Source organism: Barbus barbus, assembly GCF_936440315.1.
Source record: "Barbus barbus genome assembly, chromosome: 50".
NCBI classification, from domain to species: domain Eukaryota; kingdom Metazoa; phylum Chordata; class Actinopteri; order Cypriniformes; family Cyprinidae; genus Barbus; species Barbus barbus.
In genome coordinates, this window is record NC_136728.1 from 15459976 (window position 1) to 15484652 (window position 24677).

Here is a 24677-nt window from a genome sequence, read left to right on the forward strand (position 1 = left end):
TTGTGTTAGTTAGCTGTTTTTTTTTAGTTATTTTTTAACCTAGTCAAAATAGCCCAACTGCAGATTGATTGAGATTAATTGGAATGCACAACGAAAAAACATGATTTCTGAGAATTGTTAAAAACGGAGTTATCTTTTTTTGCAAATTAACTCTTCATATATATATATATATATATATATATATATATATATATATATATATATATATATATATATATATATATACAGAGTTCTGACATGAAATTCTAGATGGCGCAGTCCGATAGGTCCAACTCAGTTTGACCTAACAACATCATTATCACATGGCACAGCTAATTGGTTTTCTCCTGTATCAGTAGCCAATGAGCTCACTGTTCAATATTCAAATACCTGGCTTTTGTTTGCTGTGGCAGTTCACAGCACACTTCAGAAACCACCTCCACCTTCCCTAGCTCCACCTGTATAGATCTGCTACGAGGTGATTCATGTATGCTATATGGGGGTTATTCATATGTGTTATATGTACAGCAGCAGTATTTCCTACATGCTCACAGCAGCATGTTGTGGATGCATCGGCAGTAGCAAGTCTTGGTACTTGCTCTGCCGCAGCAGCCGCAGCAGCAGCAGCATAGCAGATCTATTCCGCCAGGACCAAATACATTAACATTGTCATGTACATTACCATGCCAATCCCTCCAAAAATTGTCATAACAGAAATATATACATGTACACACACTTCAAAATTTCACATTTAGTACAAGTTTTACCTGCCATTTCTTTGTAATTAATTGTGAAATTTACTAGCAATTTCTGAGTATAATATATTTAAATCCACCTTCTTTTTCTACAATGATCCAAATATAAAGCAAAGATGTGAAATCTAATAGCATTTAGCACTGAGATCTTGTTATACAAAGAATTAGGTTAAAAAGAAACTATACGTACAGTTTGTTCCAGTTTGTACTGTCTGTCTAAACTGGGACTTCATATTCAATTTCACAACTAACGTTTCATCTGTCTTTATCTACTGCTCATGTTTTAGTCATCTGTAACTAAGCTACATGGACAAATTAAATGTTAGCTTGTGCAAAAGAGCTCTTTTTTCAACCTAGCATTGGCAGTTAATGTAATGCCAATTTTGCAGTCCTACAGTTGGCTTGTGTTTTATGTTTGCGAGAGAAGCTTTTTTCTGGACAGTGAATCTCAAGAGGGAGCAGAAAAAAATGCTGGAGCAGAACGTCCCTGAAACTCACACTTTAATGTATTGCAAAAAGAGCTCTGTTTTTCTCTCACTCTTCCTCTCTTTTGTTTGAACCAGCTTCCTGAAACCATGAGGATTAAAATTTTTTTATCTGTTTATCGGTCAAGGGCATGACAGGTGTTACAGTCAACATCACCACAATGAAGCGCTAATACATCTTGCTAAGCATCACAAATACTCACTTTCCTTGTCAGTAAGGAGCTTTCTTTGAATAACAAGCAGAATTAGTAAAAAAAAAAAAATTATATATATATATATATATATATATATATATATATATATATATATATATATATATATATATATATATATATATATATGTGTGTGTGTGTGTGTGTGTATTAATAGTCAGCCATAAAAGGAAATGTTGCTGAATTTAGCAAGTGCATGAATGTCTGCAGACTCTTTAATATTTCACTAGAGCTCCGCTTGCGGCAGGGTTCTCCCTAATAGATCAACATGGCAGATTTTCAACCTGAGCCTCTGTGACTTACTCCCTTTGTGCTGCTTTTTAATTGAATAATTATACATTCGGACACAAATATTTTATGGACATTGATGGTTTTAAAATTAATTTGAAGTGGTTGAGCCATCATGTTTTATCTTAGGCATGTGTTATGGTGCACATTGGAGCACAATTTCAACAAAGCGCAGATGGGAGTGAAAACTTCTACTGACTATGTGCAAGAAGATGCAACATCTCATTTCCATAATGACCAACAAGAGCTGCACAAATTAGCATAAGTTCGCAAACAAGCAAACAGTACTCTCCTCCCATAAATTTTGCGTCTGAGAGGGAAACTCCTATACATATGCAATAAGGTCAGCTGCAAAAAAATGATTGTGTCCATGCCTTTTCGTCGCTAATTTTTCACTGTGTGTCTTTAGTAAATCCTGACAGTAGTTGTTTAATGGCAAAAGAGGGTTGGGGTGATTGGGTAGTGTGTCACTTTAAAGGTGATGTGTTTCCTTTTTTAGATGTTTAAGTCAATATGAAATCAAATTTGGCTTTCTTAATGTGCATTCCTGGTCTTATTGTGACATATTGCGACTTGTCTTAATAATTTATTAATCATTACAACTGCATAGAGTTGTTTTGAGCTGCATAGAGCAGCTGCATAGAGCCATTTTTAGCAAACCTACAGTCAGTCTGACTCCATTTTGCCCACTTTTTAACATCCGATCAATTTCTGATTATATTATGATAATACTTTCTATTAAATCATGTGTAATTCAGAAACAGGAAGCATTATAAAAGTTCTTGTATCCTAGTTTAATATCTATGACTATACATCACACTCTCATGGTAATTCATAGCTATTTTATGTTTTGATGAATTTGTAAGAATTCGTACAATTTTGTTTGTGTTTTTGTATGATCTTCTTGCCCTCCACTAAGGATTAGGTTTAGTGATAAACTTTCATGCTAAAAAAAAAGCTCTCTTTCTGTACGACTTCTACAAATTCAAACAAATTTGACACCAGTTTGACAAAACGTAAAACGTTCACATTTTCTCATTAAATCGAGTTGGGCTACAAGCAGTTCGTAGTTTGATGTCTTCAAAAACTGGCATTTTCAAAACATTGCTTTATTTGTTTGAGCAGCAGGATTTATAGCAACAGGGTCAACCAATAACAGGAATGTGGGGCGGGGTCAGCTGTTTGTTTGGCCAGTGAGAGATGAAGAGGGCGGAGTATTTAGATTTCTGGTCTGACAGAAAGAACTTGCTTAATCTTGTGTTTATTGCCAGTTGCCATGAAATTATATTTCATTAAAGCTTTTCTGGCCACTCGTTCACTTATTTCTTAATGTATTTTTAAACACAATGCTAGTTTTGGGGTCCAAGCGCACCTTAAATAAAAGTATACAGCTGTAATCAGAGATGATAAAATACCTTATATTATCTATAGACTCACCCTCATTCACCTATCATTTAAAGATAATTTAGGCCTTGCAAAGGGTATCATTTGGTTAATGGATATGAGGACAATTTGTGACCCCGATCATGTCAAGGAAATCAATAAGACTGAGCGTGTTCCTAATGGGTCCCACTGATACAGACCTCTGGTTGCCATTAGCGATATGATGCTATCCACAATACAATGGGCGATTCACACCTGCTTATCTGCACTAAATCTCATCATCTACACTTTGAAAATTAATCTAGAGTTAACACTGCAGTGCTGAAAGTGCATAAACACAAGTCGTTTCAGTTAACACGCGCTATGCTACAAATGGAGTCTTGTCAGCTATTGGAGATCTTGATAACTCTTCACCCAGCATGTTTTATGTGTGCGCTGCTGAATTGCAAAGCACGGGAATCAATCAATAACCTGGAATTTGTAATAGTAATACATGCACCTCCGAGCTCAGAAATAGACGTGGGTGAGACGCACGTCACCTCTTCAGCTTAATGGACCTCTCAGATTGTATTTATCCCTCCCGATCTGTCTGTGTGTGTGCGTGATAGTATTAAAAGGGTGTTATCGAATGTGTGGCTATCGCAAGATTAAAAATGGAAGATACTGTAGATTTGAAAATGCACGATCATGTAGTTCATTTAATTACTTTCATTGTAAATATTAGATTTAACCCTTTGTTGCATGATGCCAATATAGATCTTTCAAAGTTTCAAAGCTATTTTGAACCATTTACTATGTGCTCTTACATCCATACCACCATGGGTGATGGTCTTTGACCCCGTACATATATAAAATTGGGACTTATCTGAAGTGACTACAGTATATTGATTTTGGGCCTCACAGCTGAAAATGACCTACCTAAATTAAAAAAGTAACAGTTCCTGACAATAATGTGACACAATTTAGGTATCATTGGAAAAAGTAATGGGTTGAAAGTCATATGTCTCATGAGTTTATTTCAAATTTGAAGAAGATACCATGAAAAATGAGATTCCTGCAATCATTTTTCTGAGAATATTTCTAGTCCCCCCCCCCCCCCCCCCCCCCCCCCGTTTGAGAAAAAATAACCACCAAATGTATTACAGAATTATACAAACTATTTTAGTCATTATACATTATAGTCATTTTTCAATTATAAAATAATAGACAGAATTTTAGACATCATATAAGTGATTTATTTGAGCACTAAAAAATACAATAAGAATAATTTGAGTAATAATAATAAAAAAAATAGCTTTGTATGTAGTACATATTCCAAATAGGGCTCACTGCAGTCCACAACATCCAGGGGGCGTGGTTGGATCCACATCTAGGGGGTGGAGATGGGTAGGTTTAGGGATAGGCAGGTGGGAGGAGTTGGATCTGGATCTAACCACGCCCCCTGGATCTTGTAGGCTGCAGCGAGATTCTTCTCACATATTCAAGTACATACTATGATTGCCAGACATAAACTGATATTGGCAAACATGGTCATACAGTCAGTAATCACATGCTGATGTGCGTCCATACAGATGATAATCATACAAATACAGCGACAGTCATCGATGCTTGAGGCGTAGACCTTCAGAATGATATATAGTTTGTCAAGATTAACTTTGTCCCGTTTCATTTAATCTATTCGTAAACACGTGCAAACACGTGCAAACAAAGAGCGTTCAGAGCGCTGGCATCCTGGTGCGGGTTAACAGACCATGGCGCACCTGAGAAGCAAATCCCAGTCAAGCATCTTCATTTGGTTCTCCAGCAGGTGTCTGAAATTAATTACTGAATTTAAAAATGAACCCTCACACCTGCAATTAAAATGTCAGATTGACTGTTTTATGCATATTACATAGACACCGTATAATATTTTTGAATTATGTGAATATCTTTCTTCATGAAGCTCATTGTTTTACGTGCATTAATGTTCATTACAGCACATGATTAAAGGGAGAGAAAATGCACACGGGAGCAGGAAAATAGGTGCATATACGTGAACTCAGAAAGCAGCGGTTATGTAACACATGTGTAGAAACATACATCAACATGCACTGTGCTGTGTATGCAGCTGCTGTTATCCAGGATGAAAGCTTTTCCCCAAAGTTATGGATGTATATGACAAATGAGACATTATTCCCATAATAAATCATTACATTTTTCCCTTCATTTTAACATTTAAATTTTAGACAAAGGTTTTAAAAATAAATACAAAAATATTAATATGTAATATAAAATATTTTTTTATTAATGTTTAATTAATATTATTTAATTAAAGCATTAAATTAATTAACTATTTAAATTCATTAAATAAAAAGAAAACAGATACATTAAACAACTGATTATTATATTATATTATATATCAGTTTAATTTATTTTATTAATGTATTATTTTTATTATGCCTAATATTATTTGTAATTGGGGAGGGGTTAAATTCTGTTATTTTGAGTAAATATTGTTTTTCTCATAAGGTAATTATTTTTTTATTATTATTATTTATCTTTAGTTATTTTTATGTTTACATTTTAGACAACGGTTTAATAAATAAATACATATTTTTGTAATATAAAAATAATACAATTAAAAAGAAAAAAATATATACTTTAATAGCAGATTTATATTATACTATATTATATTTATTATTTTTCATTATATTATTTTTTAAATGGATTGGGGGTTATTATATTCAGTAAAGTAAAAGGCTTTTTTCAGCTAAATAAGTTATTATATTTTGAAAAATTACAAAGCTAAACTATAACTTTTCTGCAATAATTACCAATGAATAGTTTACCATAAGATCAGGAGCGTGCATTAAGAGAGCAAATAGGTTCCATTTAGATTTCTATTGATCTCATTGTCTATGTGAGTGGCTCATAAAAGCAGTCTGTTAAACAAAGCAAACAGGACTGGCTTTGTTTCGTAGAGGCAGACTGTCATTTCCTCCTCCAAGTGAGCAAAGAAAGTCTCCATGCCAGATTTTATCACTGGTGAGAGATGCTAGCTGCTATCAGCTGTCTACGACAATAACAAAATGCAATGAGACAACGGAGAGACACGGAACAGATAAATCCTTCTCTCATGTCATCTATGCACTCCCGCTCAGAGAGAGAAAGAGAGTAATCTAAAGCCATCCGTGGCCAGTGGACAGAATACAATTTCTGCAGTATTAAGCAGGATTAAATTGCAGCTCTCATCTGTCATGACGACTACTGATCTCACAAACTGATTCTCTCTCAGATTTTATGTGTGAGGGGAAAATAACAGAGATAAAGGGCAGTGATAATGAAGATCATCTACTGATTTGTAGTCATTCAGGTCTTGTTTCGAGGGTCTTAACCACTATAGACATTGACAGATTCTTCATCTTTTAAAGTTCTACCAAATTTCTACCAAAATGAAAATACCATCATCATTTAATCAACTTCACGTCTTTCCAAAACTATTTGTCTTTTTTCTGTATTGATCTTTTTTCCTTGCAGTGACTAGGGAGTCAAAAAGATAAATACCATAAAAGCAGTTCATAAGATTCATATTTCTTCAGTAAATTTAAGTTATAGTTACTAAAAATCTACACATCCACCTTAAATCTCCTTCACGCTTTAGATATATAGTTTAATTCAAGAACAAATTGTTCTGTTGAGTCAGCTCTTTTCAACGAATCAGTTGATGTGGTTCACAAAACCAGAATGATTCCTTCACAAATCTTTTTCTCTTACCAAAGTAAATTAATTCAGCATCTTTATGCCATCAAGACCTGTTGTAATGTATATAATAAAAAAAAATTAAAGCAACATTTTAATTCACACATATAGTTGTAAATAGTTTTCTTTTATATAATGTATAGGTGTATTTTAAATCAATGAAACAATTCTATTTCATTTAAATAATTCAATAATTTAATTTAATTAATTTTTAACTTAAATATTTGTATTTTATCATTTAAATGTGCATTTGTGAATCAGTTTAAATAGATTATTTAGATCATTTAAATTATTTTATTTTATATAACTTAAATATTTGCATTCTAGATCATTTAAATGTGTGAATTTTTGGTCATTTACGTAATTGTGTTTTTGTATTTTGGTCATTTAAATAATTATATTACATATAATGTGTATAGATCATTTGAATAATTGTATTTAATTTAATTTAAATATTACACAATTTAAATCATTTAAATGTTATACAGCTTAAGTGTGCATTTTAAACCATTCAAATATCTGAATGTTAAATCATTTAAATATTTGTATTTTTGTATATTTGCATTTAAGTAATTGCATTCCATATTATTAAAAAAATATATTTATAGATAATTTAAATAATTGTATTTCATTTAAATATTTATATAATTTTAATCATTTTAATTTTATGTAACATAAGTATTTGAATTTAAATCATTCAAATATCGGAAATTTTACAAAAATTTAAATATTTGTATTTCATATAATTTAAAAAATTGTATTGAGGTCATTTAAATAATTACATTCTATATTATTTAAATATATGTGTTTTATTTTGAACAGACAGCTGACAGAAACTGACTGTAGCATGATTTGCATTAGTCCTGCCAGAGATGTTGTTGTTCTGTAAACTTCATTTGGTGCAGACAGGCCTCTGACGTAAACAGTTCCTGGTTGGAGACTAGCAGGTTTTAGGAGCCATGAAAATGAATGAAAATGATGTTTGAATCTGTCTTCCTGGAGCTGTGATTCATATTTTATATTAAGCTTTTAAGGCAGATGCCTGGGGCAACATGGGAGCCTCATGGTCAGATCATGATGAGTTAACAGCAGGCTGCTGGTGTTTGGAGTGGCCATACTGTACCTCTCTCAGCTTAATTCACAAGTTTGAGTCTATCAGCGCTTTCAGAGAGAGCTAAATTAGATAATATTTAGCTGGGTTATAAATAGCATCTCTGATAATGAAGATGTCACTGTCATGAGAGCTGTGGTCACGGTGGCTTTGAAAGATGTGATATTTGTGGTAACCACATGGGATTTTGACTGCGGTTTTGTTGTCAGTGGGTGTTTGTCAAGTTTTTATACTTATCTATGAAAATACAACATTATTATTATTCCACATCAAATCACTGTCACAACATACAGCATGGTGCTAAATCCCTGAGGAAATTATCCAGGTAAAACTAGATTCTGACTGGCCGTTAGCTGGTCCAATCTGGTTTAGTTGGCTGATTAACTAAACTACTTGAGTAGTTTTATTTATTTTTATATTTGTATTTATCAAGACTTTTTATTTTTGCATATAAATCTTTGGGGCCCTGGACCCCCAAACATAACATTTCAAAATTAAAGCTGCGTTGAAAGGACCCTCAAACTCGGGCACACCGCCATCCGGTGGCTTTAGGGAAACAGTGAATTGTGGGCAATTTGTTTTTAAAGTGGTGAGGAATATGTCAAAGTCATTTATATGTGCCAAAGTTCCTGCTGCCAGCTGGTGGCGCTATGACTATAACTGGATACTGGCATGTAGATGTCTTCAAGCCAGGACTTTGATCAAACATATGAAGTTTGATGCAGATTGAACATGGTATGTTTGAGTTAGTATAAAACATGACATATTCTGTTGCCAACCTGTGGCGCTATGATTATAACTGTATTTTGGCCTTTAGATGCCTTCAGGCCTGGACTTTAACCAAACATGTCAAGTCTAGTGCAGATTGGACACTGCATGTTTAAGTTAGTGTAAAACAAGTCATTTCCTGTTGCCAGCAGGTAGCGCTATGATTATATCAGAATATTGGCCTGTAGATGTGTTCAGGCCAGGACTCTTATTGAACGTGTGACGTTTGAGGCAGATCGGACATTGTATGGCTGAGTTACAACAACTTCCTTTTCCATTTTGAAACATCAAACTTTGTCAGGCCGCCACGGACACGCCCTTTAACGAAAACTCGGGGTCTTCGCAATTTAACATCACAAAGGGTTGAGTTTATAATTCAGATTACACTGACCAAATTTGGTGTTGATCTATTTAAATCTCTAGGGGGAGTTTGTTTAATACAATGCCTGAAAATGGCAAAAACGGCACAAAACTTGCAGAGAAAATTCAAAATAACAGATTTCCTGTTGAGTTTCAGACTTCGTACCACAAGACTTTTTTTTTTTTTAGGTATTGGTGTGTTACATGTGTCTACCATATTTTGTACATGTATGTGAAACATAGCTCAAGGGGTACTTTGTTGAAATTTTATAGGCGGCGCTATTGAGCAATTTTGCCACACTCACTTCTGAAACCCATATCAGATGTACATTTTCTCCACTTCTGGGACTAGTTCAAAGTTCCATTAAATTGATTCATTTTGAAGAAGAAGAAGAAACAGCAATTCCAATAGGGTCCTCGCGCCATCGGTGCTCGAGCCATAATAAATCTCAACAGAAGATGACTGTTAAGATGGTTTGACCTGTTGAAACAAACTACAGACTACAGCAACTTCTCTGTTTCAAAATATTACCCCTCAGCGCTTATTTTAGGGTGTGCTTTGAGAAAAATGAACCCCGAGTACTTCATGCCCCAGATTCAAGTCTAAACCTGCAGTGTTAGAAAAGATCCAATACCAAAGGAATCGACTGCTCATAGCCTAGATACATATATAATATTTAGGGAAGCCATGCAGCTCTGTGATTCAAAAGAAACAATGTAACGCAAGATAAAGATATCCCAGTCAGTGCCGGTACGTTTCAGAGATTCCATGAGAACAAGACACTTAATAATTGATCTGAATGAGTAACAAGCGTGAATATTATCAGGACAGATTTCAAATGATCAGCAAATATGATTAACCTCATTTAGACTCAGGAAGACCAATCTGTATATTTGATTATAAGCAGTTTAATTGTTGCTGAATTGCTAAATTGTCTAAAAGGTGGTAACAAGTGACTGTTTTATTGAGTGATTCATTGATTCATTCAAATGATTCATTCAAAAATGCTGATTTGTTCACAGATGAATCATTAAATCATTTATTCAGCTTGTTCAAAAAGACTTGTGAACAGTCTTATTATTTTGGATGGGTAGGATAATAAGTCAGGGCCTTAATGATCAGATGTATGATGAATACTGAGATGTACTAGGCTTTAGTTATAGCTCCTGTCCCTGATAGCTGCACACACACACCTAACCTTCCACAATCTTGCAGTTTTTGGTGACATTTTCTTCCATTTTGAGGAAGAGTGTGATACGAGGGCCGTTTGAAGAGCCTGTCATTTCTCATGCTGTGCCACGTCTGCGATAATGAGCTATAAAATATGATGAGAGGGAGAGATATCACATCAGCTCCTTCACAGCAGCCTTCCTATTATTTTGTTTATTTGTTCTGATCTTCCTTTCAGACTTTTTTTTCGGCACCTTTTGCTTTTTATCCTGCCATCTTGGAATGTTATGTAAAGGGAATTTTATGAATAATGTCAAGAATATGCTGTTCATGGACAAAGAAGAGGAAGACAGGGTCAACTTTTCTCTGTAAGAGAAATCCAGGGGTAATTTAAATAAATGTAACTGGTTTTGCATGGGATTTTTTAATATATGGGTAGTTGATGTGTAAAATTTTAGGTTCAGATATATTTTAATATTTTATTTATATACATTTTTATATTCATTTGATATTCAACTTATTGTCAATATATATACATATTTATATGTATGATATAATGTATGACCTCCATTAATATGAAGTCATAAAAACAGCATGCATAATTATAAAAGCAAAAGGTTTTAGATGAAGCATAGCATGTCACATTTCATCACATGTGAACTACCCATTGTTGAATATAGTGTTGAACACCTTTACTTTTTACACTTGTTTTTAATGTACTGCAGGTTTGCTGCATTGTCAAATCCACATGGATTGAACCTAAAATTTAAAAAATTACCATTGTCATCCACATTATTACCCACAATGCATCATAATCCCAAACCACAAACCTCTCTGATGCTTTTCCTGTCGTGAGACCTTCATCCTACCCCTCACTAACAGTTAATCCGTCATCCTCCAAATATTTGAACATAGACCTCATTACAGTTCCAACGCTTCCCCAATGGACAGTTTGCCATCTCCGTGCTCAAGCTGTGAATATCACCAGCTGAATCCACAAACTAACTAGAATCTTGTTAACCCCATGGATAATGAATGACGGGGTCCACGTGACAGAATGTTATCCTGCTGAATCTTTCATGGCCAGGCTTCTATGGTTTGATGTATGCGTTGTATATTTGGCTCGACGTAGGTGCGGTGCAGTGCACTGGAAGTGTCTTTTACTATGGCTGTATTCTTGCTGCAGTGTGTTCTCTCTCAGGGAAGGTACTCAAGGCCCTGCCATGCACAAATCAGTTATTTTACTATACACACATCATTCACCTGAGATGGCACGAGTTGCAGTGCTATTTTTGAATTAATAGCGGCAATCTTTCTATAGTCAGTATTGGTATTTTTGGGACACTTGTAGCAAACACTGAAGAAAACATAGAAACTAATTTCACATTTAATAAAAAGAAAGAGCAAGTAACACAATGATCACATGAATCTACTCTTGAACATTTAAGCAGAATAACTGAAATAACATTGTCTTGTAAAATGTTTTATTTTATTTTATTTAAATAATTTACTTATATATATATATATATATATATATATATATATATATGAGTGCAGACACACAAAGGAATAGTTCACACATTTTAAAATGTGACAAACTATAAATTTAAGCTTTTATTTTATTATGTATTTTATTATTTTATTAAATTAAGTACAATTTATTTTATTTTATTTATGTTTTATTAAATTAAATACTTTTTATTTATATTTTATTAAATTAAATACTATTTATTTATTCATTCATTCATTTATACCTGGTAGATGTTTTACTGTATTTGTGAAAATTAGACATTTTTTTTCTTATGTAAATTCAGTGTAAGAACTTGCTGACCGGGGGACATATGTGCTCTTACAAATTATTGCAACATTATGGACGTCAGCGATCTCTACGTAGTAATGGGTTCATGCGATGCATACAAGAATTATTATACGTTTCTTTAAGTATGCTTTTTTAGCATTTATATTTAGCCTGAATAACAAAACAGTCATTTCCTTAACTCTCAAGTCCGCCTGATTGTCATAGAAACCATTGGCATTGTCATAGTAACTATTGCTCAGAAAGTACAGCTAGAAATGTTCTCTTGTATCAGTTTGCAAAGAGCCAAATGTCTCCTGCAGGCTCGATGGAAAAGGTATCAGATGAACCTGCAACTGAATCTTTTTGAGAAAAGCCCATCTGGAAACTCTGACCTTCACTTGTCTTTGTCAACAGGGAATGAGCCACTTTGTCGCAGATGCCGGCGGGCTGAGAAAATGCCAAATTGCACATTTACCTCAGTGCAGTCCTCTTCTGGACAATAAACAAATGCATTGTTATCCACACAGGACACAAAAAACTGAAGTGAATCAATCTTGAATAAAAAGCCATTTAATGAGCTCTAGCAGTTTTGCACAGCGCTGTGCCAGAATCACCCCTCTAATATAATGCACAGATGGGAAGTAATGTTTAACAAGACATGGGAATTTGGAGGGGAGTGCGCCACCTCGAATGATTGCAAATTAATTTTGCCCCAACAACAGTTTTCTAATAGGCCTTGTTTGGAACAGTTCCTGAGGGAAATCATATTCTCTGTATTGCTGATGACCCTGAAGAGTATAGACTGAACGTGTTTTCCTTTTAACCCTTTGGTTGTGTATCTCCCATTATAGTCTTTCCTGTACACAGTTAAACTTAGAAGGTAACGATGTAGCCATGTGTAATGCCTGTTCAAAAACATAACATTTCATGATCTTCATCAAAACAGTATATCCAGCTATACTTTTGTAGCACTGATAACTAATCTAGCAGGCTGATCAGCTAGCAGCATGCTAACTTACAGCCTAATAAGATATCTGCATGCTTGCTAATCAGCTAGTTTCATGATTTGCAGATTAAAAGAATAAATGTAAAGCTACAGCTAACCAAATGAAAAATGTTTAATTTTACATGCTAACTTGCAGCCTAATAGGCTAGCAGCATGCTTAGATGTCTTGCTAATCAGCTAATTAGCTATATGCCTTGCAGGTTAATTGACTTGTGATTTGTAAAGCTAGTGGATAACCGAATAAAAATGTTTAATTTAACCATTTCTAAATTATTTTTAATAATATGTGACATATCATTTTTGTGTTTACATAGTTAGCACAACATACAACACAAAGCTTTTTTTGTATCTTATCAGGAAGTAGGCTACAATTCATTAAATTGCAGTAGATTTTTTGCTAGTGACCACACTTAAAAGCATGAAATGGACTTTTTACATTTGGCATCACAGCTCAGGATAGTTGGTGAAGGTTTTGGGACTCATAAATGGGAATGTTAATGGCCAGCTCTCTAGTCCACCTTAGCATTAGCACACATGCTTCTGGCAATGTTTCATATGACTTTCCCGCGCTCTTTCTCCTCTCTGATGTTCTTTCTAATTAAATCCATAAAATCCCATAAATATAATTAATTTAGACAAATCTGAAATGAATGAGTCTGACTAAACGTATATCATTTCATGTCTTTTTCATCAGTGCTAATTAATGTGGGACAGGCTCATGTGTATGACCTCGTCATTCATTATACGATTATTCAAATTAGCAATTCAAAGGATGATCCCACTTGTGCCCTCTCGCTCCAACCAAAGAAATTTAAATTGGGGTTCTTGTTTAACTAAACTAATAACCCGCACACCTAATTCATGAGTGTCTCAGCTAGCGCCATTTCCTGTAATGAGTCCACAGGTCTTATAGGTAGTAACTGATAGGTGGACAGTATTAATATATGTATGGGGAGTAGAGTACTCTTCTACATTATAATTCACAGTGTGTCTGTCTGCTGGCAATGTGAATATATGGACCGGTGGGAATAAGACCTTGTGTAAAACCTCGCTTGAGGCAGAAAGACAGGGAGAATTGTGTCGAGTGAGACCGATCTCATCGAAATGAGAAATCTTTGTGTCTTGTGACAGGCCTGGGTTTTATTTGTGAGCTCATTTGGTCACAGCTTTACAAAGCCTATTTAAAAAAGTGTGAAACAAAGGAAGGAACGTTAATGCGGCATGCCATGACATGCTTTACAAGAAAAAAGGGCAGATTTTTTTATGGAATGCATGTTTAATTTATTGTACTTACAGATACAGTTGCCTGCATATTTTAATTGGCTCTTTATTTTAATGAGTGTTTAATTGTATGCTTATTTGTTTATTTATTTATTGATATGAATATATACATTAATGCTGGTGTTCAAAAAGGGCTAGTAAATAAATAAACATGCAAAAAATATCTTACAATATTAAAGTAAAAACTATAAAACTTTCAGTTTATTTGATAATAATGTCAATGAAATATTGACATTTAGTGCCTAGTAACATTACAAGCAGGACAGTTTTAAAAAATGTTAATCCGTCCTTCCGTCATGTATTTTTGCAGCCAGTATAGACCTTTATATGAAATATACACTGACCAAAATTATAAACGCAACACTATTGTTTTTGCCCCCATTTTTCATGAGCTGAACTCAAAGATCTAAGACTTTTTCTATGTACACAAAAGGCCTATTTCTCTCAAATATTGTTCACAAATCTGTCTAAATCTGTGTTAGTAAGCACTTCTCCTTTGCCGAGATAATCCATCCACCTCACAGTTGTGGCATATCAAGATGCTGATTAGACAGCATGATTATTGCACAGGTGTGCCTTAGGCTGGCCACAATAAAAGGCCACTCTAAAATGTGCAGTTTTATTGTGTTGGGGGGTCCATGGGGGTCCGAAAACCAGTCAGTATCTGGTGTGACCACCATTTGCCTCATGCAGTGCAACACATCTCCTTCGCATAGAGTTTATCAGGTTATAAGTCAGGTCTTTAGTCAGGTCGAGACCGCGATGAGGAAGACGAGCATGCAGATGAGCTTCCCTGAGATGGTTTCTGACAGTTTGTGCAGAAATTCTTTGGTTATGCAAACCGATTGTTGCAGCAGCTGTCCGGGTGGCTGGTCTCAGATGATCTTGGAGGTGAAGACGCTGGATGTGGAGGTCCTGGGCTGGTGTGGTTACACGTGGTCTGCGGTTGTGAGGCCGGTTGGATGCACTGCCAAATTCTCTGAAATGCCTTTGGAGACGGCTTATGGTAGAGAAATGAACATTCAATTCAGCTCTGGTGGACATTCCTGCAGTCAGCATGCCAATTGCACGCTCCCTCAAAACTTGCAACATCTGTGGCATTGTGCTGTGTGATAAAACTGCACATTTTAGAGTGGCCTTTTATTGTGGCCAGCCTAAGGGCACACCTGTGCAATAATCATGCTGTCTAATCAGCATATTGATATGCCACACCTGTGAGGTGGATGGATTATCTCGGCAAAGCAGAAGTGCTCACTAACACAGATTTAGACAGATTTGTGAATAATATTTGAGAGAAATCTGCCTTTTGTGTACATAGAAAAAGTCTTAGATCTTTGAGTTCAGCTCATGAAAATTGGGGGCAAAAACAAAAGTGTTGCGTTTAGAATTTTTTGTCAGTGTAAATAAATAAATACCTGCATAAATAAATAGATATTTTTTTCTAAATTAATTTATTGAATTTATTTTAGCAATATTGTAGATTTAAATTATTAACAAATTTTTATTCTTTATTTCTTTAAAATCAAATCAAATCTTGGCAAAGAGTCAGCTGTAGAACCAGATGTGAAACTAGTGGCTGTGATGGGACAGAGCTGCTTGATAGGTGCTATTCATCTTAAACAAGGAACCAATTTACAAAACGGTTGATAAGAAAGCCAGGGTGCTTCTCAAAGTATAATTTCCCCATCACTAGAGTACCCCAAATTATATATTTTCATACCAATGTGGTTCCTTGGTGCCCGCCCATATTTAAAAAATGTTAACTCAATCACTGATCTCAAATGTCCTTGGCTTCATAAAGCCTGATTAAGCAGTCTGTTTTTTGGACCAGTGTCATGAGTGGGTATAGAAGTCAAATGTATTCTGCTTGATGTTGAAGAATTTATCCAAGGTTCCGTGTAACTGATTCAGTGTTGATTTCCATTTGCAGGCTCAGCATGTGACCCAATGAGAGCTCTGAAAATCAAAGGTGATTAGAAGTGACCAACCGCCATCCTAACAGTTAAACTCAAGGGACCAATTTGATCGGAGCCTCGAGGATCTCTCAAGATTTCTTTAGCTGTAAACACTCAAGCAGATCAAAAGAACACCAACACAAACCAACACAGCTACTGATTATGCCTATAAAGACTCCGACGTACAGTGTAGGTAAGAACATCTCTGAAACTATGGCGGACCCCTACCACAACAACATTTACCATCAGGGAGACGGAGACAGCTATGGGATGTACGGACAGGGAGGACAGGACGGCTATGCTTATCAGACTGACTACCCTCCCCAGGAGGAAGACGCCGCCAGCGATGTCACCGAGGGACACGATGAAGAGGATCAAATGTATGAAGGGGAGTACCAGGGCATCCCCCATCCGGATGAGGTCAAGGCTGCCCGGAGGGCGGCGAGAGCGAAAGCAAGGTCCGTGGCAGATGCCATGTCAGATCAAGAAGAGCTTGCTGAACAATACGAGGACATCATGGAGGACTGTGGACATGGGAGGTTCCAGTGGACCCTGTTTGTGGTGTTGGGTCTGGCACTAATGGCGGACAGCGTGGAGTGCTTTGTAGTGGCCTTGGTGCTACCCAGTGCAGAGAAAGACATGTGTTTGTCCCACTCTGAGAAGGGAATGCTGGGTAAGTCACCGTTTTAGTGTTGAGAATAGCACCAAAGTATTTCTGCAGTAAACCCCTGAATGAGCCACTAAATTAGCCAAAATGGGAAGTATACTTAGGCTACAGGTACTGGTTTCCCATGATGCATTGCACTCAACCTTACATTTCCAGTGCAAACCCTTACGAAAATGATCCATGGTTTTAATACAAATAAAACAAAAACAAAAAAAAACATGGTAGTTAAACCATAGTAGCCACAAATTAACCATGGTTTTGCTACACTAACTAGTTTAACCATTGTATTTTGTTGTAAAACTGTGATTATACAAATGGCAAGCAATACGCCAAAAAAAACAAAAAAACATTACAACACTTTTACTACTATAAAACCGTGGTTAATTTTAACGAGCTATCAAGTTGCTAACATGTCTTTATTGACTCACTATTTGAACGTACTGCAAAAATGAAGGCATAAACAAATGGCTAAATTACCATATTTAGCAGAAATGCTAACTGGACACTATAGCCTACTTGCTTGAGGTTGTGGGATAAAAATGTAGTTTACTACTATTTGAAATATTTAGTGCAGCATAATGTGTACTGTTTAACATTATTTTGAATTGCAGCAGGCTGTATACAATGTACACTGTGCAGTATGCAGTTAGCATTATGCTAGCATGTACATATCCATTGTTATCCATTGTTGAGTTTAAAATAAAGACAGAGTTAGCATAAACAATCTGATAGGATATATGGCAGATTTTCTTGGTTTATATTGTCCTTATAAAATCCTTTTTTTATAACAAAAATCCAACCAAGCAAAACGGCATGAATTAAATTTATCTTATGGAGTCCTGGATGCAGTTCCATATGCACATTCTGATGAAAAATGTTAGTGTAATTAATCTTAGTGATTTTGAGACAGACCTGAATGATGGCATACAGTCAGTTTTAGCCAGCTGGTACTTAAGGAGACCATCAATTAAGAATTTTCACAAATTAGCTAATGGAGCACTCGACGGTTGAGATTCATGCAGCTGGGTTTTACATCAATCCACTCTTGCTCAGTAAAGCAGTTGGGGGAACTGACTCGTGACTTTTGAAGGTACTACTGAGATGGGTTGGTTTTCAGACAGACTAAAACCTCAGAGAAACAATTAAGCAAGACCAAGCAAGCATATAAATTGGAGAAAGAGGTAATTGTGTTTAATGTGCCCCAAATTTATTGTCCCTATAGTTGAGACAGAAGCTTTGTGGTACTAGTGAATAAATGGATATTTTATTTTATTTTATTTGTCCTAAACTTAAATAATAATAGTATTGTAATAGTAATAAAGGACCTGAATTACGAGGAATTACTAGTTTGATCTCACTTCAGAGAAACAGTCAAGACATGCCTGATAATCCAAAGATTTTTTTATTAATCTGTTCCTTAATTTATTAGTTACAACAGGAAGCCAGATTTAAAGACTTTAGCTTACCTTTTAGTAATAAAGACAAATCTAAAATATGTCTATCGGATTGAATTTTTCAAGGCACCAAAGGTGACAGTGCAAAACCTTCCCCCGTCTGGATAAGTGATGTTGATGTGTGTGCAGAAGCAGCGTGTATGAGAGTAAAGACTGTCTGTGAGCATCAGGGAGCCAGAATGAGCGAGCACTTTCCATCCTGCACACCCGTTGTGGAGAACAACTGAGTCAGCAGTAGCCCGACAGATCGATAGCTTCTCTCCTGACCTTGCTCTTATACATAATCCTGTGTCCACCTCCCTCTGCAATCGTCATCAGGTTATGCTGTTCACTTGCTTTTTCATACTTCGAATCACTAACAGGGTTGGTTCTGATATGCCGTCTTTGCAGAGACATTTTAGCTGGTCTAGAACCGAACATGATGTCTTGCAGAGGGGTCTGCCACTTTTACAGGTTTTCTTAGTAGTTTTCATTTTTGGCCCAGCACTGCACCAGATTTCATGTTGGGTTGCTGTAATGCTAGTCAACTAAAAGCACAAGTCACATTTACTATTGTTTGTCGAATTTTAGGAGGCAAAATCCAGCCATTTTGATAGGATTCCTATCAAGCGATCAGGAATTTGACATTAGGCCTTTATTCCTGAATAATTTGGCAGTTTTTTTTTTTTTTTTATCCCTATATGTTTTTGAAATGTTTTCAGGGGCATTCACATATAATTTTTAAAACTAGAATAATATAATTTTTAAAAATAGTTGAACTATTTATAATTTGTCGACTTAAAAATGAAACACTGTGCAAATCTTGACATAGCTTCGATAAAATAAAGCGGTTTACAAGGGTCGAATTTGAAGACATTTTCAAAAAGGTTTCCAAGACTAGCTGACCTTACTAATCAAGTAGTAAAATTTGTATTAAAACTCAAGTTGTCGTGTCAATCTGTATGACAATAATAAAATCACAGCATCGGCTTAGCCTTCTGCACTCATTTTGGATCTGAAACATTGTCACGACTGTGTGACTCGACGGATTAAGGCTGACCAATGGGCTGCTGGGAGGATCCTCGTGCTGAGCGGTGGGGGATAATGGCAGCTCAGCTCCATATGTTGATCTGCTCATAGAGGACGGTGCTGTCACTATCACACTAGTCTTACACCAAACTCCCTTCACCACATGACCATCTGTACTCCACGCCAGGCCCTTGTGCTTCATGCCTGTGCAACACTATAGTTTTGAAGGGGATATCTGCAGAATTATGCAGACTCAGTCTGACGCAGAATTTGATCAAATAAGTTAAAAGTAGCTGAGTGTACTACATTATTCATAATGTTGGCTGAAAGCATAATAGAATTACATAAAATATTTATATTAAATGATTTAATTCAAAAAATGCTTAATATTTATGCCTAATATTTAATGGTTAAATATTTAACAATATTAAATATTTGATAAAAACCTATTGTTTTAGAATTGTAATTCTTTAGAAGCTTAAGATACATTTTTTAAAGCCGTTTGTGAATACAAGTCTGGTTTTTGTTCAAAATCTTGCAGATATTAACAATGACAGGCATTATGTAATTTCTGGATGTAAAGTCTGAAGTCTAACCGTAATGTATGAACACTTTTATCCAAAGCAACTTATGTGACAAGTTCATATGCTCCCTAGGAAGTGAACCCTAAAAAAAATAGCTTTAATGTTAAATCATTATTACCATTAAACCTTTCAAACTTCTATTGCATTCCTAAAATATAATTGCAATAATCTTGCCCTTCAAAGAACAGTTAATCTACTGGCATAATAATAACATGCCTCCACTGTCATTGTACAACATTTGCACAAAGGTTCAAATTGAATGCCAGCTCTTTCGCTGCTCTATTAAGTGAGCACCCTGCTGACAGGTACATTCACTAAACGTGTTACGTCAGCTAAATTGCACACCTGTGAGTCCTGCTATAGCTTCTGAACACCCACTCGCACTCATTAAGATTGACCAGGACCACAAAATCTTCTATTGCAATCACTTAACCTCAAGACTGCTCATTTGACGTTCCTTTCCCTCCATTTCCGAGACTACATTATCTTAAATTGATTGCGGTTGCTTGAGTTCTGATCTTACGCATTTCTTTGTCATTTAAAAACACATGCAGACTCTATTGAATCTCATTAGATAAGAGTGATTGAAAGTAAACACTGCACAATAAATGTGTTTTTGGGTTGAATCTTACATGAATCTTAATGCATACTAACAAGGAGGAAAGGAGGGAAAGGATACCCCCTAGGGGTACTGTAAACTAGAAGAGAGGTAAAATGTGTAATGTTTTATAATATATATAGAGAGAAAGAGAGAGATAATATTAAATAATAAATAAATATAAATACTGTGTGTCAATCGATGGTTTATCTTTTCTTCTGCAGGTTTGATAGTATTCCTGGGAATGATGTTCGGAGCATTTATTTGGGGTGGCCTGGCTGATAAAGTGGGCCGACGGAAATGTCTGATTATCGTCCTGGCCATGAACTGCATTTCTGCCTTCTTCTCCTCATTCGCCCAGGGATATGGCTTCTTCCTGTTCTTCAGGCTGTTCTCTGGAATTGGGTAAGCTGGAGAAAAAAAAAAGAAAGAGAAGCAGTGGTATATTAAGAAAAAAACACAAAGGTCTGCCCTCCACCTTGGAAGCCATATAACTGCTTGACAATAAGTCATTGTTTTCCATTAGAGGTTGAGCCCTTCTGTAAATCAGCCATGTCCAGGCTCAAGCCCTTCTCCCTCGGTTCAACTTCTAATTTAAACCTAGCAATGCTGGGCGGTAATTACAGGACTGTTTCATGGGGAACTGTCAATCTAGCTGCCTCTGGTAGTATTTTCAAGCTATAGTATACCCTTAAGACTACATCATGACTTTAACGGTCTCGTCAATATGCTCTTGTGGCCATTTACAGGTTTTGTAGACAAGAAAGATGTAATGAATTTTTAGGAATAACTGAGAACTTTAGGAGTAAGAGAACTGTGGCCATGTGTTGTCTTGCAGAATCGGGGGCTCCGTCCCAATAGTGTACTCGTACTTCTCTGAGTTCCTGCAGATGGACAAAAGAGGAGAACATCTCAGCTGGCTTTGCATGTTTTGGATGATGGGGGGCATCTATGCCTCCTTCACCGCCTGGAGCATCATCCCTCGATATGGTACATATGTATACTTTGTGTATGTAGAGCGGTGTAAGGACTACACTTCTTTTTTTTCCGTTGTTTTTACATGTTGGTTGTTTTGCTGTATTTCAGGCTGGGGTTTCAGTATGGGCACAGAGTTCCAGTTCCACAGCTGGAGGGTGTTTGTTCTGGTCTGTGCTCTCCCAGCTATAGCAGCTTTTGTTGGGCTAATGTTCATGCCTGAGAGCCCACGCTTCCTACTGGAGGTATATATCCGAAATATACAATAACGCTGTTCCAACACCTAGTGAGCTGACTTGCTGCCTACTGCCTACACAAACAGCTGCTAAATCATGTCATGGTATCTAATGAGGTTCTTCATAGATAGCAACTTGCACCACACAAATCTGATTGCCAAACAATTCCAAATTGAGTTTGACTTTAGCATGTTGCTAATCTAACCAAGTGATAGTCTCGCGTAGCCAGACCTTCAGACTGACGGCTGAAAGTCTGGAATCTATGTCAGCTTTTATTGGCCAAGATCTGCCCATGATGCCGTTTGACCAACATGTCAAACAACCAATCACAGTTTGTTTCGTTCAGCATCACGTTTCGGGGCGTGGAAATGTCGCCACAATAACAGACTGGTGTGTAAAACTCTCTGACATATTTTAAAGATTCTATGCCACGAACTTTAAATATTTCTCATACTTTTGAAAATTCAGCATTTATTTGATCCTGATAAGCGTTTGCCATCACAGTTGTAAACTCGACGGCTTTCTTCTGTCACAGCATCTTTGTTTCCAGGCGGAACATTAAAGACCACGACACACACGTCTCCCGCAAATCCTGTATATTTCAACCAATCCGATGATGACTTCAAAACTCCTGAAGTATTTCCACTTTTGTGTGCCACATGCATCAGACGTTTAGCCAACGTTCCGTGGGCATCTGAGGCTGAGACTAACCATTAAAAAGAGAATTAAAAAGTGCATTAAAAAGCATTAAACTACACAGCACAAACAAATATTAATTCAAAAGAAAATCTTTCACTTCAAATTGAATTTTAGTTACATCATAAATGTCTCTACTGTCACTTTTAATCGATTTAATGCATTTTTGCTGAACAAAAGTATTAATTTATTTTAAAAATATCTATCTCCTCCAGAATGCTAAACATGATGAAGCCTGGATGATCCTGAAACAAGTTCATGACACCAACTGGAGAGCCAAAGGAGAACCTGAGAGAGTGTTTACTGTAAGAGCTGTTTACTATTTATTTTCAAGAGCTGATTTGATGTTTGGAGTAATGTAATACTTCTTGTCTTAGCTCTATGTCATTTAATATGGAGAAGACATTTTCTTTATCCTAATGCCTCATGGATAATGAATCCTTTTATCCAGGTAACTCATATCAAGACTCCAAAGACACAGGAAGATGAGTTTATTGAGATTCAGACTGCAACTGGAACTGCTTTCCAGAGATGGGTGGTTCGAACTTTGACACTGGCCAAGCTGGTAAACCATAAAGCTAACAATTCAGTTGACTGTACGTTCTTCAATATGTAATTCTAATATAAGCTATTTTTGTGTGCAGGTCATGAAAAATGTTTTGTCCCTCGTTGGTCGTGATCTAAGACTAGCTACTCTGCTGATGGCCATCATATGGTTCACAATGGCATTTAGGTAAACCACTTTTACTAATTACTAATTATTCTTGTGTCCTGAAACACTGGTGCATTGATTATTTTACTAAACTCTTCTTTAGTTAAAGGCAAAGTGTGTAACCTTAGTGCCTCTAGTGTCAGCCAATGGAATTGCAACACATTGGTTGGAAAAACAGATAGTTTGGCCTCCACACTAGCCCCATTGGTGGCGTTTTCACACTTAGAAAACTATTTCATTGCTTCTCTTTCTTATGGAATATTTCAGTTATTACGGGCTTTCTGTGTGGTTTCCTGACATGATCAAACACCTCCAGCACGAGGAGTATGAATCCAAGCAGAAAGTGTTTCACCGGGAGAAGGTGGAGCAATTTCATTTCAACTTCTCTTTGGAGAACCAAGTCCATAAAGAGGGAGAATACATCAACGACAAGTACACTGACAAAAACGCTATCTGCAACATCAATTATCCACAAATGCTCTTCCTAATTGTCAGGGTATAGTAGTATCTCAACGTGTGTTGTGTGCTTTCATGCAGGTTCATAAATATTGAGATGAAGTCTGTGAAGTTTGAAGACTCCTTGTTCGTGGACTGCTTCTTCGAGAATATCCGATCCACAGAAACGTTCTTTGAGAACTGCACCATCCGCAGTACTGTGTTTTATGACACAGGTAAGAGATCTTAATCACAATTCAGAGCACTTTTAGTGCACTAGACCTCATGGTTTGTTCATTTCCACAGACTTGTATGAAGAAAAGTTCATTGACTGTACATTCGAGAACGTCACTTTCCTGCACAACAAGAAAGGATGCCATTTAGACTATGAGGAGGATAACGACGTCCTCGTCTACTTGGTCAGCTTCTTAGGCAGCTTAGCCGTGTTGCCTGGAAATATTATCTCGGCACTCTTCATGGACAAGATTGGACGAATCAAGATTATAGGTGAGCTGAACCGCTGCTTATATGGCTACAAACCTTAGCTTAGCTATTTTCAGAAATGCTATCGAAATGTTTATATCCAGTAGTTTGCATTCTAAGTCTCTAATGTTGTTTCTAACCAAGAAGAGCCTGTGAAGACCACATTTTCTTCTCTCTGCAGGTGGTTCGATGCTTATTTCTGCTGGCTGCACCTTTTTCCTTTTCTTGAGCTTTAGTCAGGCAGCCATCATAGCCTGGCAGTGTCTGTTTTGTGGCGTTAGCGTAGCAGCGTGGAACGGCATTCAAGTCATCACTGTGGAGCTCTACCCAGCTTCAAAAAGGTAAAGCCAGTATAAAATGATCCTTTGTCTTTCGAAGTCCAGGCCAACTGTAGTCTGATTAACACGCTAAACAAAGCTGAGTTACAATCATGTTATCAGTCTGACTTTGCAAAAAAAATGGACGTACTACAACTGAACTTTTAAAGTACATGTGAAAACCCTTACTGTTTTTATCATTGCCTGGTCTTAACTTCTCTT

At 36.3% G+C, this 24677-nt stretch overlaps 1 protein-coding gene across 1 annotated transcript in view; it reads left to right on the forward strand.

Annotated features, from left to right (window-relative positions):
* Positions 1 to 24677, forward strand: part of LOC306868104 (synaptic vesicle glycoprotein 2B-like) — a 28999-nt gene that overhangs the window by 2262 nt on the left and 2060 nt on the right. Inside the window, exons 2-12 of the mRNA XM_079414127.1 lie at positions 16266 to 16963; positions 20826 to 21006; positions 21440 to 21591; positions 21688 to 21821; positions 22724 to 22813; positions 22960 to 23073; positions 23153 to 23241; positions 23488 to 23652; positions 23758 to 23891; positions 23962 to 24162; positions 24320 to 24479. Of these exons, the coding sequence (XP_079270253.1) occupies positions 16453 to 16963; positions 20826 to 21006; positions 21440 to 21591; positions 21688 to 21821; positions 22724 to 22813; positions 22960 to 23073; positions 23153 to 23241; positions 23488 to 23652; positions 23758 to 23891; positions 23962 to 24162; positions 24320 to 24479 (1931 nt within the window). The 5' untranslated portion in view covers positions 16266 to 16452. The remainder of the gene's footprint in view (positions 1 to 16265; positions 16964 to 20825; positions 21007 to 21439; positions 21592 to 21687; positions 21822 to 22723; positions 22814 to 22959; positions 23074 to 23152; positions 23242 to 23487; positions 23653 to 23757; positions 23892 to 23961; positions 24163 to 24319; positions 24480 to 24677) is intronic.